This window comes from Elaeis guineensis, chromosome 1 (genome assembly GCF_000442705.2).
Source record: "Elaeis guineensis isolate ETL-2024a chromosome 1, EG11, whole genome shotgun sequence".
Lineage (NCBI taxonomy): Eukaryota > Viridiplantae > Streptophyta > Magnoliopsida > Arecales > Arecaceae > Elaeis > Elaeis guineensis.
The window spans coordinates 129,517,279-129,536,649 of record NC_025993.2 but is presented as its reverse complement, the minus strand read 5'-3'; the positions used below and the strand labels follow the sequence as shown (position 1 = coordinate 129,536,649).

Sequence of the window (19,371 nt, the reverse complement as noted above, 5' to 3'; positions counted from 1 at the left end):
GAGTGATGAAAGGGAAATGTGGAAGGTCAAGATTAGGGGTGCCAACGAGTCAAGCTGCTCACAATCTATTCGAGCTTGACTCGAGTCCAAGCTCAACTGGACTCGATCATTATCAAGCTCAAGTAGCTTGAATAGTTTTTCAAGTTGAGCTCGAATAGCAAAATATTCGGCTCGAAAGCTTGTGAGCCTATTCGAATATATATATATATATAATAATATTATTTTATTTATAATATATATTGATATATATTATTAGTAGGCTAAGGATCGATTTCGAACTCGAACTTGAACTCGAATATGGCTCAATTACTATTCGAGTCGAGTGGATCTTGAATTTTGTCTAGTTTTTATTTAGCTAAGCTCGAGATTGAGATATTAAGGTTTGATCGATCTCGAGTTGAGTTTCGAACCCAAGTATTTTAAATGGAGTTGAATTCGAGCTTCTAACTACTCAACTCGGCTCAGCTCAATCGCACCCCAAGCTGAGATGGCAGACTGTGGGAAGGTAATGTCAAGATGAATCTGCTCATCAATGGGGTTGGTAGTGATAAGATTGACGTGGTTCAAGGCCGTGATCTGAGCAATGGTAAGGCTAAGGAGAGATTGGAGGGTCCAAGTAGAAGGGATTTGCAAGGCGACTATTGCCAGTGCTATAGAGATTGGCGTAGTTGTAAGGGAGCGAGAGGGCTTCGACAAAGAGGGCAGTAAGCCATTAATGGCCGAGATGGAGATGGGTGATAGGCGGCAAAAACGAGAGGGACTGTCTCAAATAGGACCATCCAATAAGAAAACTAAACATACTTCTATTAGGCGCAAAACTAGAAATTACAGAATTTCATTTTACTTGGAAATTAAAAAAAATATTTTTCATATGGATTGCAGGATTAGAATTTTATGAAGACTCCAGTATTTCATTTGATACAAACTCTTATTAAGATTTTGGGTTGTCTATATAGACACATTATTGTATTAATTAAGAATACAATTCGGATTATTGAAATTTGAGAATACAGAATATTGAGTTGCCCTTTTCCTCTACTTTCTGCTCATCTCTTCTTTCTTCTTCTCTCTCCTTCTATGCTACATCAATTTGGAATTAGATCTTTTTATCCTATGTTAATTTAGTATCAGAGCAAACCTCGATCCACCACCACTATCATAACATCTTCACCGCTCCATCAACACCACTTCAAGAACAGCGCCCATCCACCCACAGCACCCTTGAGATTCCCATAATCCATGCCCCACCACACCAACAAAAAGAAACAAAGGAAAAAAGAAAAAAAAAGGGAAGAAAAGAAAAAAAGAAAAGAAAAAAAAAGCATGATCTCCTATTTTTTCCCTAATCTCTTGCTGCTCCAATCTCCATCTCAACCATCTACCCCTTCACCAATGTCCTATCAATTGCCCCTGATCGTACGGACTCCGATGCCAACTGAAAGGTCAAACCCACCACCTCATCCATCAGAATCAGCTTTTGTCAGAACCCCTACCTCCACCAATTACTAGGCTAAAACCCTTGCCCTATGGAGATGGCCTTCCCTCATTCCTCTTCTGCCTCCTCATCACCCTCTCACCATGCCATTGTGGGTTATCGTCGGATCAGCCATAGCAAACTTAGCCTGCTCACCACCGATCTCCATCACTTGCTGCCAATCTCCACCACTCCACATCCACTTCCACCTATTCCTAGAGCCTAACACCACCTCCATCAACCAATGAGGTGCCCCATCATCGCCGTCTCCCTCCAAATTGCCCAAAGCTCTGCATCCTTGCCTCCACCAACACACCCCCAGTCATCACCATCCTTTTCATTCACCCTAAACTCCTTTGCCAATTGCCTTCGAGAGGTCCCACACCGCCATCCTCGTGCTCTCTAATTCCACCGTCGTGTGGCCAAGGTGCATTGCCTAGGGTCTAGGGCTTCAGATTGAAGCCTCACGAGGAAGAGAGCCTTCCATGGATCCGAATTTAAGCCAATTCCAACCTAGACCCAGTAAGAAGCCCCACAGATTAGGGTTCACATCCTAATCCAATCCGAGCCCAGATCCAATTAGCATTCTTTTGCCACATCATCATCACATCACCAACCAACATCGCCGCCATGTCAGTGGGCCTAGCCACATCATCACTACAACATTTGCAGAATTTTCCAAAAACCAATCCCTGGCTAATTTCAACATGCTGATATCATTTTTGCTGTCTATTTCTGCAAGTTCTACTCTATAATGAGTTCTTTGCTAGAAGGTCAACAGTCGTTTAAAGTGCTCTTTGGGAGGTAAGATTGTTTTCTTTTCCTTTGAAAGCTTGTTTGATATTTATTTGATTGGGTAACTAGTAAATTGCTTTAGTTCCAAGTTGAAGTTTATCCCTTTTCTTCCTTCTCCACTAGAAAAACCTATATTCTTGTTCATTGCACATAGCCCCTATTTGCATCTAAGCTTCTTACTCATTGCATCGAGCCTAGTTTTGGGACATTGGCATATCATTTGCATTAAAATTACTAGTTTTATGCTTATGCATCTTAGTATGTTAAGATTCATAATTATTTATTGCAACTTTTAGTGTATCTCTGAATACTTGCATTGCCTTACACTTGATTGCATCGCATCAGTACCATCAACAAGATGACCACCCATCCACTATAGATCAAGCTACCACAAATATCATTCCCTCCACTTCTACACGATTTGACCCTCAAGCCTTTATGAACTCCATAGACCAGAAATTTGTGCAAATGAGTCAACAATAGGAGCAATTAAGTCAGTAGGTAGCTCAAGCCCTAAGGGATCTACATGTAGACGAATCTATTAACCTGATGGGTCCCCTCATTTAGTTTGGTTAGTCCACAATAACCTCACACTCCCAGGTTAGTAGCAGCTACTGATAGGATGAGTTATGCCGCTATACCTACTACTAAAATCTTACCTAGGGATCCTTATTATAATGTAGAGTCTAGGCCTGATGAAAATGTAAATGACAATGAGTTTATAGAGGAATACCATAATCCAGGCATCAGCATATACAGGACCAGAAGCATCTAGTCCATGACCATCCAGGAGGAGTCCATCATAAGCTAGTTGATCACCATGCTAGGTATCCTAATAGGGTCAAACAGGCATTCTCCTCCATCTCATAGATATGATCAGGAGGACATTAGAAGTATTACTAGGTTGGTTAAGGCAGATGTGAGATCTTACGAAAGTAAACTAGATCATGACACCTTCGTAGATTGGTTAGATAAGCTTGATGATTAATTTGATTGGTACGATATGACTGATAGAGAGAGTTCGTTTTGCTAAGATGAAGTTGGTAGCTGCTAAGAAATATTAGCAGAATGTCTAGCATAACCTATAGTGTCTAGACGAACCGCTAATTATCCAATGGACAGTTATGAGGTAAAAGTTAATGGAAAAAGGTCTTACTATAAGAATCAATAGTTTGATCAGCCTATGCACTACAAGCAAACCTCAACAATGTCCAAGTATATAGAAAGATTTGATGAGCTTATGTTTAGAGATACAGGAAGATCCATTTCATACAATTAGGAGGTTTATCAATGGGCATTGGGAAGATATAAAGAGGAAGGTAGAGTTATATGCACTTGATTCTTTGGAGGCGGCCTATCAAAAGGCCATTGCTACAACGTTAGTTCCCTTCTCTTGTAAGTTTTGTCAGTCTAGACCTATTTCCTAATCAAGATCTGCTACCTAGTCTAGGATTATTTCCCAAACTTCTAAGATTTGATGAGCTTATGTTTAGAGATACAGGAAGATCCATTTCATACAATTAGGAGGTTTATCAATGGGCATTGGGAAGATATAAAGAGGGAGGTAGAGTTATATGCACTTGATTCTTTGGAGGTGGCCTATCAAAAGGCCATTGCTACAACGTTAGTTCCCTTCTCTTGTAAGTAAGCTTTGTCAGTCTAGACCTATTTCCTAGTCAAGATCCGCTACCTAGTCTAGGATTATTTCCCAAACTTCTAGGAATGATACTACAAGAAATAGGGAACCTCGATTTGTAAGTCATCCTAATGGTTCTATAAGTGATCCCTGTTCTAGGGAACCTCGGTTTGTTAGTCATCCTAATGGTTCTAATAAGTGATCCCTGTTCTAGTGCTCCTTCGGTACAGTGTCATCATTGTCATAATAGAGGTCACATGGTTTCACATTCTCCTCAGTAAGCTTTAGTTTTAGAGCAAGAGTTTAACAATACGCAAAAGGTTGAGACCAGGAAGTAGATCCCATAGAATATTCTGAGATGAGAAAGAGTTTGAGAATGATTTAGAAGTAGATGACCACCAATATAATGTAGTGAGGTATGTTTTGTCCACCACTGTGGATAGTGATGAGTGAAAGTGTACTAGTATTTTGCACACCTTCATTAGATGTAATGAGAGATCTGTTATGCCGATCATCGATGGGGGTAGTACTATGAATGTCGCCTCTAAAACTACTACAGTTAGATTAAACCTTAAGGTACCACACCCCAAGCCATTTAAAATAACCTAGGTTAATAAGACAACCTTGCCTGTGACAAAGATGTTTAGTGCCAACCAAATAGAAGATTATGAGGATAAGGCCTACTATGACGCGTTCCTATGAATGTAACAAATATTGTTAAGACATCCATGGCTTTATGACTTAGATGTAAGTAACCATGGTAGGGAGAACACCTATGAATTTAGGTATAAGGGTAAGAATATCATTGTGAATGCTACCAAACTCTCAAGTTAGAAGTCTAGATCCAACAATAAGCCACTCTCTCGATTCCAGTTAGAAATGGTATTTATATCTTAAACCATAAACTGAGGTGCAAAATTACAATGAGTAATGTAGGTTGTCAATTTGCTACTGATGTGCATTGTGAGGATGTTTAATGGAGGAGATAATGTCATGATTTGCATTCATCCAAAATATTTGCCTAAAAGTTCTTACAAGAAATTGTATGCCCAAACCATTAGACCATTCACCATCATTAGAAAACTTGGATCTGTTGCATATTTACTTAATTTACGTGATCATATGAATATTAGTTCTATTTTCAATGTGGAGAATTTATTACCTTATCGAGGCATCCTTGAGCCTCATACTTTGTCATCTAGTGAAGCTGCAAGTGCTTTAGTTCCTAAGGCACCATATTTTTCTCAGCAAAGAGATGAGATTGAAGCAATTTTGAATGATGAAATTGTTACTACTTCTCATGATGGCTTCTATAGTTATCTTGTCCAATGGAAAGATTCCCCTCCACATTGATGCTTCTTGGACTACCATGCCTTGGATCCAAAGTTGAGTTCCTTCCTATCGGAGCTTCTCAAGTAGTATTCAGAAACAAACTCTCCGAAGTCAAGTTCCTTCCTATCGGAGGAGTATAATGGAAGACCACTCAATAAGAAATTTAGACGCATTCTATTAGGTACAAATATAGAACTTAGAAAATTTTATTTTATTTGAAAAGTATAAAACTTTATTTTAATGGATTCTATGACTAGAATTGTATGTGTCCAGTATTTTATTTCTGTACAAGCTCTTATTAGGATTTTGGGTTGCCTATATAAACCTATTACTATGTTCATTGAGAATATAGTTTGAATTATTAACATTCGAGAATACAAAAATATGTTGCCTTCTACTCTTCTCTTCCCTCTTCTCTCCCCTTCTATCAAGCATCATATGGTGGAGCGTAGACGGCGGTTCTAGGGAAGGTGGTTTGTGGGATTGCTAGAGACTTGGTGATGGTGCAACAAGGATGCTATGATAGTGGTGGTGGATCGAGGCTTGCTCTAATACCAGTTGATGCAAGATGGAGGAAGAAGAAAAGGAAGAAGGGAGAAGAGGAGGAGAAGAAGAAAAGAAGTAGAAAAAGAGGAGAAAAGAAGGCAAAGGGAAAGAGAAAAGATGAATTCTCAATATTTTATAATCTTAATAATTCATACTTTTCTCAATTAATAAAGCAATGGATGTATATAGACAGCCCAAAACTCTAATAGGAGTCCACATGAAAATAAAATACCAAATAAAATTCTGATTCTAGAGTCCACAAAATTCTAGTTCCAGAAAACAAAAAAAAAAACTAATTTCCAAGTAAAATAAAATTTTCTAATTTCTATATTATGTCTAACACAAGTGCGCCTAGATTTCTTAGTAATGCATGGTCCTCCATCACCCCAAAAGGTAGAGGGTTTTCTAATGTTGCCATCATGTGTTGGTAAATGTTTCATGAAAAGATGATGGGCAAGATAATGGGAATATTTAGAAAGGATCTATGCAATATCAGATCTAACAAGCTGTTGTGCTTTTGTTTGTAATAAAATCTAGCAATAATGGCTTATAGGATCATCACTGTCTTCCTATTCATCAACACTAAGGGCTACCTCACAACTACCAAGGTTAATCAAACATGATCACCACATCTGGGAATATTTTGAAGACATATTTACCTTATGCTCAACAAAGAGGGCCAAGCCTTACACCAAGATGAATTCACCAGATGATCCAGATGATTGGTTTATTACTAGTTGATATTGAATGCTGAGCCAATACCATGCTCGGAAATGTCAATATGTGAGGTGGAACATTGGTCTGCTTCAAAGATCCACTTTCTCTGGCATAACTTCTAAAAAGTGTTCACATGCTGCCTGTAGATCTGGTAAAAGGTTCGGAGTGAGAGATTTCTATATCTCCTATTAGCCCCTAAAGAAGCCACCATATTTACTAGCAGCCTGTTTAACTGAAAAAACATCTCATTTCATACTACCGAGATGTAATTGATATCAACAATACAGGAGATACAATCTGCTGTATCGGTTAAGCAATCAGTACAGTTAAGCGAGTAGCATAATATAAAAAATTTATACTTATAAACTCCTGTAATGTTGTTGCAAATAAAAAGATTTTGTACCACTTATAGGAATTGGATACAAGGACAAGAGTTTAACAATGCTGACAATTTCATACAAGTTTGGTCAATTATTCACTTCATTCACTCATGCCACTGTGCTCATATAAATCTTTCATTTCTTGCTCAAAACAACATAAATCTTCATCCCATGTTATACATATGTCATTCTTTTATCAATTCAAATTTATATTCTCTCATTTTCTCCAATGATTATTTCTCTTCCTTTTCTTCCTTCCAATTCCAAACTGCATTTTAAGCATCAAATTCACTGCTCATGCATGATGTAACTGAAATCAAAACAAGAATCAAGATAATGTGAAAGCAAGATGATGCCTCCATATCAGACATTGCACTCTAGTTTTTTCCTAAAGTAAATGAAGATAAAGTAGATACAAGAAGATGGCTCCAAAAATTAGAACTTGGAATTAGACTGTCGATGCAAAACAGAAATAAAAAAAGACTTGGATAAGTCAACTCAGAGACCAAAATGCATAAATTGGGGTAGAGGGTGAGCTACATTATCTGAATATATTGTTTGAATAATAAAATTATACTTTTAAATGAAGGCATCATTTGACATGATTGGATCACACTGCTTGCAGAACTAGATCTGTAATGAGTTTAACCTATCAATGCAATCATGCTCATATCAGAAAGCAATGAATTACAAGAGAATGTGGAATTGTAAATATAATGTAGAATTCCTGTGTATTAGTTCTGTGCATGGTACCAACATCATGTCACATTTAACTCACAATGTAGACAGTGTAAAAGATCCTGGTCTGCCTGGCTAGAAAACCTTTACATAAATTTACATGACAGAGGTTTTATGGTGATTTATGGGCAGAGGCACAAAAGTGAGCACTACTTGACCTATATTTTGCACCAATGGGGATGAATAGATTAGCATTGAATTCTTGTCCATGTTTGAGACAGCAAAACTCATAATTTGTATTAAATTCTCAAGCTAGTGGAAAAAAAGGGAAAAAAAAACATGAAACTCAAATATTTTTTAAGGGGGAAAAAGCTCACCTTTATCAATCGATTCTTGTGATAGACATTAAATCCCTGAACATCAATGTGATTTTTAGCATCCTTAACAAAGCCAATTGTAACAACCGCAACCATCTATGCAAAGAAAACAATAAAAATCAAAGAATAAATCACCAGCAATTACAAAAGCACTCCTCCATTTAAGAAAAGAATTGGAAAAAAGAATCAATCGGAATTACGTTTGGATCCCTAGGAACCCCATCAGCACTTGGATGCGGCTTGTATGTGACCTCTTGCTTTAGCATCATATCATTCACCAGATTATGGTGTTCAATTTCTTTGCCACGCAAAACCATTTTGAAGAAGTGCGGAAGTCTAAGATAAAGAATAGAGGCATAACTCTGCATATACGGGAAAAGTTAACAGTGATCATAGGGAAATTCATATTAAAGGAAAAGACAAGTAAAATGCGTGTAAGAAGGGCAACTCCTTGCTAAAATCGGCATACTGCAAATTATAGAGATAGCATGTCTCATAAAATTCAAACAATCAGTCCACAACAATGGCCACAACTATCAAGCCTTGTTTGAACTATATATCAGGTTGGCTTTATAGATCCTAATTCATCAAGCATTCAGGTCCATTTATAGTTATTTTTATGTTATTTGAAGATTTTCCATTTTATTTCTCACAACTTCTATCCCTATTACTTCAGGTCGTTCCCTACTACATCCTTCAACAACCCCTCATTACTTGAGCACTGCTCAGGTCTTCACTTTACATGCCAGCACCATTTCAATTGATTCCCTTCCTTATGGCCTTATCCTAAATTCCTAATGCAATTCCTCCAGTTCCTCTAGTATATCTCATTGCTAGAAATAAATTTTGCTCTAGTAATGGATGTATAATCCTAAAAGGAGAAAATAGATGATGAGTTTTAAAATGTGATTGGAGTCAAAATAATGACAGGACCAGAATATGTCCCAGCCATAAGTAATTACAAATTGACTTTTGTCATCACATAAGAGCCCATAGCATTGGCATTCTTCGGTATTTGTACATCCAAACATCATTTATTTTTTTTAATTATATCTACCAGTTTGCAGCATATAAATCAATTCAATGGTATTAGCCTCTTTCTGTGGCCAGTTGCATGAGGTTAGTAATGCAGGCCCAGCATTGGCTCCCTGTGCTGACCATGTGCACCAAACTTGAGGCTGTCTTTCTTTAGCATTCATCAAACAAAACCAGCAATCAAGCCCTCCCAGACTCTGACTGTTGCCCGTGGCAAGTGTACAGCTGACAGTCTTTGATTTACTTTAGATGGAGCACACTGGGGAAGCATTTAAATAATGCCATTGTACTCAAATAAGAGGCCTGTTCAAAACTTTTAACTTTTGGCTGTTATTACAATGGCTTCTTCAGAAACAAACATCAGCACTAATAATTTGTTCTTAGCTGTTGTAACTGGAAATAATGGACAATTATGGGAATATAATACTTGAGTCACCATTCACTAAATAAAAATTTATTATTTCAAGCTCACATAAAGATTTAAATAAAAATGAAATAGTATTTAAACTACACAGACAATAAAGATGTTAAATGGTAGTTTATATTCCAATTGTATAACAACTACTATAACATAAGAATGACTGTTATCCAAAAGCCTGTCATATATGTTCCATGATGTTATTTCTCCTTTTCGATATTTACTTCAGGTAAAGTATCAGCACTGTTACCTTGTTATAATCATTAATTAGAATAACATCATTAGAGAGCCCTTATTATGCTACATATGATATAACAGATAATATAAATCAAAGTTGATAAGGCGGTCAGTCTGTTATAACAGCTGTTGTGGTCATACTCAAATAATGTTGTTATCCAACCATTATTTGTTCAATTGTTTCTGATTTTAACAACTAACAATGGATGTTATAAGTGTCATTATATTGGTCAAAAACCTTTTGAAGGCCAACTTGGGCAAAGAAGATGTCTTGTCATAATGATAAACAACAGCTCTACAAAACAATGGCATCATACAAACTTACAAATTCTAAAATAAGTCATACTATTTTAAGTTTAGTCACAATACTACGTTCTCACATAGAGAGATAAAAATATAAAAGTTTTAATTCACTCCACCGTATTGATAAGATCAAATAACATGTGTTATGACTACTATGCGACAGCACAGTAATAGACTAGTAGCGATAATGCATATCTGGTGGTAGTTATGTTATTTGGCTGCTATGCATGTCAACAAAGTAAATGTTATTTGAACCATGATCATTGGTATCAGGTCATAGGATTCCACTTTTACGAGAGCTGAAATCAGATCGGATATGGCTCAGATACCATTATATCCACATTTATATTCGTTTTGTTTGACATACGGATACAAATTTTAAATGGATGTCAATGCAAAAATTCATATTCATGTTTTAAATAGATATGAATACAAATCGAATACTAGAAGTATGGACACAAGTCGAATAATCAAATTTTATAACCACAGAATGAAAGATATTACTAAATGGACCGTAAATCAAGTTAATAGCATATTAATACAGTTATATATTTCTCTTAAAAATTCATAAGTACTATTTAAAATTTAATAGAATTGCAAATAGAATCAGATATTCGGATATAGATCAGGTAATTGTCTATCCATATTCATATCCATTTTTCTTTGACGGATATAGACACAGAGATATTAGTTGGATGCTCAAATTTTTGTCCATATTTGGATAGATATGGATGTGAAAACAGATATGAATGAATATTATCTGGTCCACTTTCACCCCTAACTTTTATTGAAAAGAATTCAACCAGTTGGCACAAAAACAGAATTAACTATTCAACAACTGTATCAACTGTTCTAATCATAAGCTGGTTATTGTAAAATTAAAATATAAAATAATAAACTGTTGTGTACAAACTGCAGACGGCAAATGCTTCAAACTTTTACCCTGGATTGAGCTAATAAACTGTAACTATATGGAAGTTGTGAATTGCATGTGCAATGCAAGTGCTAATTACTAGGGAAAAATGGTAGGAAATTTGTGATTTGATGGACAAGAAGAATTCCACTGACACACTACTCATTTAATTCATCACCATTTATATTCAAACAAATAATCTGCAATCTTCACATACTCAGTAGGTTGAGACAACCAAATCAGCCTGATAAAACAGACCACAAGTGAGGCCCAGGGTAACAAAGTCAAAGTACCATAGGAATTTGGCAGGCTTCAACTTGAGCCTTCAAGAGATTTAATCTATGCCTTGAATTTAAGCATAATTTTGCCAAATGCAACTCTACCATGAGCCAAGTTCCTTTCTAGTAAATATAGTACAACTTTGAAATAGTGCTATATGCAAGATTGGGCATCTCAGTACCAGACTCCGTACTAGTCCCATCCTATCACAGTGTCGGTACACAATTCAATATAATATGGTAGTGCTAGTATAGTATTAACTGTACTGATATGGAATGCCGTACTAGTATGGTATGGTACCCTCATACTGGGCAGTACAGCAAACCTTGGCTGCATGAACTCATATCCAGTAAAAAATCTTTTTTTGACATGCAATGACAAATCAAATACCCATTAGACACTTCGGAAACTTACCAAATTATTTAATTGCAGATTTTAGAGATTGATTAAGGGTTGAAGTTTTCCAACAATCAGTCCAACCCACTACAGTGGCAATAGAAGCAGGCTTTTGTTGTTTCTTAATCTAGTTTATAAATTAGAGGTATTAAGTAACCTTTATGACATATCATGTCTCCTTGAGCTAAATCTGCAATTTGCTGATGAACAAGTATCTCAAAAGAATAATATTATTCAAAATACACCTCTAACCTACAAATTTATTTTAAGCATGTAAGTGACAACATGCTACCTACATTACCTGCTAATTTATTTTAAGCATTATAGTCTGCTGTACCACCCAGTACAGGGCATGCCGTAATGTACCAGGTTGAAACCGATACAACACAAGTTTAAGTTGGTACAAGACCTGGACAACCCTATAACAAGGTCTACTGGGTATTTCAATGCAAGCTTCTCCAAATTCTTTCTTACTTTCATTCACTTTACATCAGATCATCCCTACTCCAAGCTATATGACACAAGTCCAAGTACCTTTCCTAATTAGACCTGAATTTTTGTTGCACATGCCAAACCCATCTCAATTCTCCACTTTTTCTTAGTTTCATGAAGCACAAACACCTTCGCTGATGTTCTGTTCCTCACCCTTTTTTTTTCATTTTACTACCGCATATCTATTTAAGCATCCTTCTCTATATAGAAATCATTTCATGGTTTAGTTTTCTTTTCATAACTGGTTGTCAACCTGACATCAAATCTCCACCTTATTATTCAAAAGTAGGGGCTAGGACAAGCAAAGGCATAAATGGAATAAAATAAAATCAAGCAATAAAGTTTTAGGGAAAAGATCAACATGTGCATGTACCAAGCCAAAGAGAAACATGATGCCACTTCTACTTAGTAGTATATCAGAAGTGCAGGTAATACCCTCAGGGAATGTCTATATGTTAGGAAATGTCTGGAGTTTGGAAATTGTTTGGCCATTTGAATCTTTCTCTCATCACGGTTAACACCTCTGACTTGAATATCCTGCCATCTCAAACAACATTTTCTTAGGGGGGTTTTACAAATCAAGAATAAAAAGAAATATGATAATATATTGAGGACCAAAAATAAATTTATTAAGAAAACTAGATAAACACACACACACACACATAGAGAGAGAGGAGGGTGGGAGAGAGAGCTAGACTTGGCTACATTTGAGTGAATATCCACTCAGATCCGGTTAGATTTAGATTGGATGATAAAGGTCCCACATGATGTGATCTACTATCTCTAAACTGCTTACATAAAATCATATAAGTTGGAGACCCCCTAGCTTTTGCATCAAGTTATCCAAAAATTGGACTGTCCAAATAATATGAAAATATATATATACATACATATATATATATACATACATACATACACACACACACACATATATATATATATAGATACATATATATGTGTGTCTACATATATCTATGTATATACCCACATATATATGTGTATGTATATATATGTATCTACATATGTATGTGTATGTATATATATATATATGTATATATATGTTGATACATGTAGATACATGTAGATACATGTAGATATATATATATATATATATATATATGTGTGTGTGTGTGTGTGTGTGTGTGTGTGTGTGTGTGTGTCTACATATATCTATGTATATACCCACATATATATGTGTATGTATATATATGTATCTACATATGTATGTGTATGTATATATATATATGTATATATATGTAGATACATGTAGATATATGTATATATATGTAGATACATGTAGATATATGTATATATATGTATGTATATATATGTATGTATGTAGATATATATATATATATGTATGTATGTAGATATATATATATATATATATATATATGTAGATAGATGTATACATGTAGATATATATATATATGTATACATGTATATATACATGTGTGTATATATGTATATATACATACATATATACATATATGTATATGTGTGTATATATACATACATATATACATATATGTATATGTATATATCTACATATATACATATATGTATATGTATATATCTACATATATACATATATGTATATGTATATATCTACATATATACATATATGTATATGTATATATCTACATATACATATATATATATGTAGATATATACATATACATATATGTATACATATATATACATAATATATATGTAGATATATGTATATATTATCTCTTGATATATAGATTTAGGGCCTCCAAATCATATGATTTTTGATGTGCAAGCAGCTTAAAGATAGTAGATTACATCTAATAACTTGAATCATCAATATAGGATCCATATCATCCAATACAAACCTGACCAGATCTGTGCGAAGATCCACTCAAGCGGAGCCAAGTTCAGCTATATATACAAATACATGTATGTGCGTGCGTGTGTGTGCGCACGCATGTGCATGTGCACACACATGTATATATGTATATGTATATAGAGAGAGAGACTAGAATCCAGTTGACTAGATCTGACTTCAAATCCTATCAGTTCCAATTGAACAATGGAGTTTGACATTGATGACCCAAACTGTTGGATATGATCCAGTACCTCTAAATTGTTTATAGACTAAAAATAATATGATATGATTTAAAGACCCTTTACCTATGCATGAGGGGTCAAAAAAATATGCAATATTTCGTGTTACCGAACTATATATTTTTTGACCACTTGATAGATACACTAGAGGTCTCAAAATCACATAATTTTTAGCATGTAAGCATTTAGCAATAGTAAATTATATCCAATATCCCAAATCATAGGCGTCGAACCCTCATCATTCAGTTGTGACCAACCAGGTCCAAGCTGAAATCCAGGCAACCAGATTATAGTACATACACACACATATATCAATAACCACTTTTCACACGTTAAGGAGTTACACTTACATGTTTATCAGCATCAAAATCAAGTTCCAACTCCCCTTGGTCATCCTCCCATAGATTGTATATGATTATTCGTGTCCCTTGATCTTTCATTGAACTGAACTGCAGTAGTAGTATGAACAACAACCATGAGTAATAATTCAGAAAGCAAATATCCTAGACAAGACTTCACATTTATGCTATTGTTGAACATGATATTTCTTCTTAATTATTAATAATTATTTTTAAGTGTATATATAATCATATACATATCTAGGTGGTCTGAAATTTTTAAGGACACATACAAGAAGACTTATAGCTGATTAATGCTTTCTAGCTATGACTCGGATGGGGGAAACAAGATCTTGTAACATTTAGACTGCATTGATGTCATATCTGGTTTCCAACAACCTGGGACTACAAGACAGCACCATCAGATCAGCAGGCTATGATACATTTGATGATGGTGTTGCCTGATGCTTTTTCATGAATACAAGCACCAAGGATAACCACAAAAAACTAATAAATATAGATAGATGTATAATTGTGTGTGTGTGTGTGTCTATAGAGAGAGAGAGAGAGAGCAAGCACCAAGGATAACCACAAAAAAATAATAACTATAGATAGATGTATAATTGTGTGTGTGTGTGTGTGTGTCTAGAGAGAGAGAGATAACACTGTCTCATTCTGATGCATGCACTTATGTTGCTTTGCCTCTCCAGTAGAGCATTATTCAGATATAAATAAAATCAACTGGATTTAATGTACTAGAAGAAGGGAGGGTATCTATAGTATCCAGAGCAATAATCAGCTTCCCAAGGGCTTGTAGTTTACAAAATAGAAAGTTTCCCTTTAAACAAAAATATCCCAATCCAAACTCTGTTGAGTTTAAGAGTTGTTTTATACCATCATAAGAGTCCTTGACACCATACACCAATGTAGAGAAAGTAGTAGTGATTATGAAAAACAACATTGATAGTAAAAAGTTGGAATACAATAGTCACATAGTAATAGTAAATTTGGACACTTTTCAAATTCAACGCACATGATGTTAAAGCAAAAAGACAGAAAATAATTAACTTTATATAGTGTTGAGACTTGAAATTGTAGGTCCAAAGGCCACCACATGGATAAGCACAATAAAAAAGAAAAACTAAATAGCGGCAGCATATCATAGTTACAGATGTCAAAAACCATACCCACCTACTTAAGATAATAGCCTCACCTGTTGAAGAAGATCAGCTTCACTTGAATATGGTGACCATTGTAAAATAGTCTCTAGATTTGTACTCCAATCAACTAAAGATGATTGTTCCATCTTATTCCAAGTTTGTCCTTTCTCATAATGAAGCTGCACATTAAATAAGTGTGAGATAACCTTAAAAGCCTAGCCAAATTAAAATTTAGATTAACTAAAGCAGCTACAATGGAAGTCAACTGTATATAGAAAACATTCTTTCATGAGGGACAGCTAGGGACATTAATGAGTCAACCTACCTCGGTCAACCAAAAAGCTCGACCTGTTATAAGCACAGCTCATGATTAGATCTTTGAGTTCAAGAGCCATTCTTGAGCCTTGTAGTAGTCACAATTAGCACAATGAGCTTAGGTTAAAAGCAGGTGGGCGCAGGTTGTATCAAACCCAGCTCGTATTATATGAGCTAAATCAGTGCATGTTACTACATCAGCACTCCGTCAATCTCATACATTTGGGATAGTTTTTGTTTTCCACTTAAATGCATGGTTTTGTTATATTACAACTATTGCAATCATGTCACAACGATCTTTTGTGGGATCTGGGGAAGCGCTTTTCCTATTTTAAAAAAAATGAGATATGAAACAAGCCAAGAATGAGTTCGGAAAACAACCTAAAGAGTTAAATTGCCAAGCATGAAGCATGAACCTACTCAGTTAATATGTACAAACAATATAACAATCTAGAGAACTCAAAGAGAAAATTCCCACTCAAAAGAATTTATGAAGTAAACACCCATCCATGAATATGACAATCTTGATGTATGAAGCTCAATGTTTTGCATTGTTGTGAAAATATCACTAGGTTGACTCCTGGACATCCAATCAGCATATTCCCAGAATCTCAATCACCGCCAAATTTTTAAAAACTGGTACTGGAGTGGTACCAGTCTTTTGCTGGACCAGTATCAAAACAGTCCCATCGTACTAACATGTGGTATAAGGCAGTGTCCCATTCTTATATCGGGACATCCACAAATCCTTTTTTTCTGAACAGTTACTTTGTATATATTTCCAGTAAAATATCATTCTCTTTTCAATGTATTTCCACCCTGATCAAAAGGAAGACCATGCACATCCGTGCCAGGGTTCGAATACCATGTGCAATATGACTTTTACCACCCAAACAAATAAATCGTACATATTTATATCCTCACTATATACAGATACATTTTTTCTGCACAAAAATAATAAATATTATATATTTATATCCTTGAATTATTATGTACATATTGCTATTTTTGTGCAAGAAATTAGAATGTTCATGTCACCCACACAAATAATTTTAATGATATACCTTTTGTAAAATATTATGTATGTTATTCTGAAATTAGTACATTCATGAAATTATCAAATAATATACAGGAACTGGTAAATAATAATTTAACAATACATAATTGCTATCTCACCTTTTTTACAAATTTATCCAAACAAAACAATGATGACAAACATAATTCTGATGAATCATCCAAATAGTAAAATAATAACTTTATTAACAAAAAAACTCATCCAAACAAAAGAAGTCACCATAATACAAAAAGTTATTGGCAAAAATATTCTTCCTAATGGCAAAGGAAAAAGAAAACACGCAAATATTTAAAAAAAATCCAAATAGAAATAATTATAATGATGACTAAGATAATATTATTATAATCAAAAAGTCATTGGTAAAATTAATTTTATAGATGGGGAAAAATTCAATCAAACATACCATTGCTTAGATTTTAACCCAAGTGTTTTCATGGCAAGCATAATCCTCCAACCTTTAGGACAAATTTCCAATAATGTAATGATTTGGTATGTTTTGTGTATATTTATATTGCACTGATTGCTTTTTCTTTTTAGAAAAAAGGAACTCTCTTTACTCATATTTTGCCTCCCTCACCTGGTACTATAACCTCCTTTACTCCTACACTCCTATCCGCTGCCCTGCATTCCCCTGTTTGCTTCCGTCCACCTCCCCATCTCACCACCATCCCCCAAAGCATCATGATTGCCCACTCAAAGCCAACACCATGGGCATGGTCTCCCTGATCTTCTCTTACCCACAATTTTCTACATTTAGCTCCTTGGGACACCCTTGTACATTCCCCTAAAGCAATTTTTTAAGATAATTTTTAATAAAAACACTATTTATCAAAGAAGCCGAAAACGGAACCAGTATCCGTGCCGCTGGCCGGCGATACAAGCCGGTATGAATCCGTATCGAATCAGATCAGCACAAACCGACATAGGGAAGAAGAAAACCAGGGAGGAGGAAAAAGAGAAAGAGAGAGAGGGGAGAAAAGAAAGAAAAGGAGAGAGAAAAAGCCATCGGAGAGGCTGCCAGAGGGCCACCAGCTGGCCGTTGAATGGCGTAATCAATGTCTATGACGCTGCAGGCATAAAACAGGGGGACGTCCCTGTTTTACAAATTTTAAAAAAAAAAAAGAGATTATATTGAAGCCAGCAACGGATTTGGCAGCTTCACTTAAAGTTTTTTTTTTTAAATCTGATTTTTTTTTTAAAAAAAAACTTTGAAATAGAGGCATGCCCCTGTTTCACACCCGCGTGCCGCCGGCATCGATTACGCCGTCCGACGGCTACGACGGCCATTTGATGCCCTCTTGTGGCCTCTTCGCTAACCACACATTCCTCCGGTGATTACGCCCCTCTCTCTTTCTCTCCCGTTTAAACGTCCTATGGGCAATACCGAGCCGTAGAGCCTCCGTGCCCTCCAATAGCCTCGACGGGCCACCATCGACCTCCAGAGACATCGTCCCGTCTTTTCCTCCCCTCCTCTCTCTCTCTCCCTTTCTCTCTTTCCCTCTCCCTCATCAAATATTCTCATTTATCCGTCCGAACCATCCCGATTTGCCGCCGATATGGCTCGAAACATCCGAAACCGTCCAATTTGGGACGGTTCGACGAATGGTGCTATTTATCTTCCCCCAAAAGCAATTTTCTAGATAGCAAAAGTTATTTAATAATAGTACAATACCAGCCATTCCATATTGACTATAATACATAATAGCTTCCCATCCAATTCTAGGATGCCCAAAAGTCCAAATTTTTAATACTAATTCACTCAATAGTTTAACTATGTCATCTATTTCTTCTAACCATATCTTCTTCGTTGCATCTATTTCTAACCATATGTTCTTTGTGTAGTGGTTAACAAGAGATCCATGCACCTATTGCATGGTTTTGGAATCTCACATGCAACATCCTTTTTCCTTAAAAGTAATTTTTTAGATAGCAAAAAAATTTAATGGAACATGCTTCATCTTAGAATCAAACCCAACTCTTATTCTAAACACCAATCCAATGTTTGCCAAACCAATACCGAAGAAGGTATTGGTTGGCAACCAATTCACCAAAGGGTCCGTATCGTCACTTTCTTGGGGTATCGACACAAGTGAGCCGAAGAGGGAGGGAGGACAGCGAGAGGGACAAGGAGAGGGAGCAAATGAGAGAGGAAAAGGAGACAGAGAGAGGTATTGGTTGGCAACCAATTCACCAAAGGGTCCGTATCGTAACTTCTTGGGTGCATCGACACAAGGTGAGCGAAGAGGAGGGAGGACAGCGAGAGGGACAAGGAGAGGGAGCAAATGAGAGAGGAAAAGAGAGACAGAGAGGAAGGGGAGGGCCACCTCAGCAAACCCTAGTCTTAAGCTGTGCAACATGCACACAAGAGAGATAGATTGGTGGGG

The 19,371-nt window shown here is 35.9% G+C and overlaps 1 protein-coding gene across 1 annotated transcript in view; it reads right to left on the bottom strand.

Annotated features, from left to right (window-relative positions):
• The window catches only part of LOC105061307 (protein MICRORCHIDIA 7), a 58,306-nt gene that overhangs the window by 9,577 nt on the left and 29,358 nt on the right, over positions 1-19,371 (bottom strand). The window contains exons 8-12 of the mRNA XM_010945317.4: positions 15,651-15,776; positions 14,450-14,548; positions 12,444-12,545; positions 8,136-8,297; positions 7,936-8,031 (exon numbers count right to left, since the gene is read on the bottom strand). Coding sequence (XP_010943619.2) covers positions 7,936-8,031; positions 8,136-8,297; positions 12,444-12,545; positions 14,450-14,548; positions 15,651-15,776 — 585 coding nt within the window. The remainder of the gene's footprint in view (positions 1-7,935; positions 8,032-8,135; positions 8,298-12,443; positions 12,546-14,449; positions 14,549-15,650; positions 15,777-19,371) is intronic.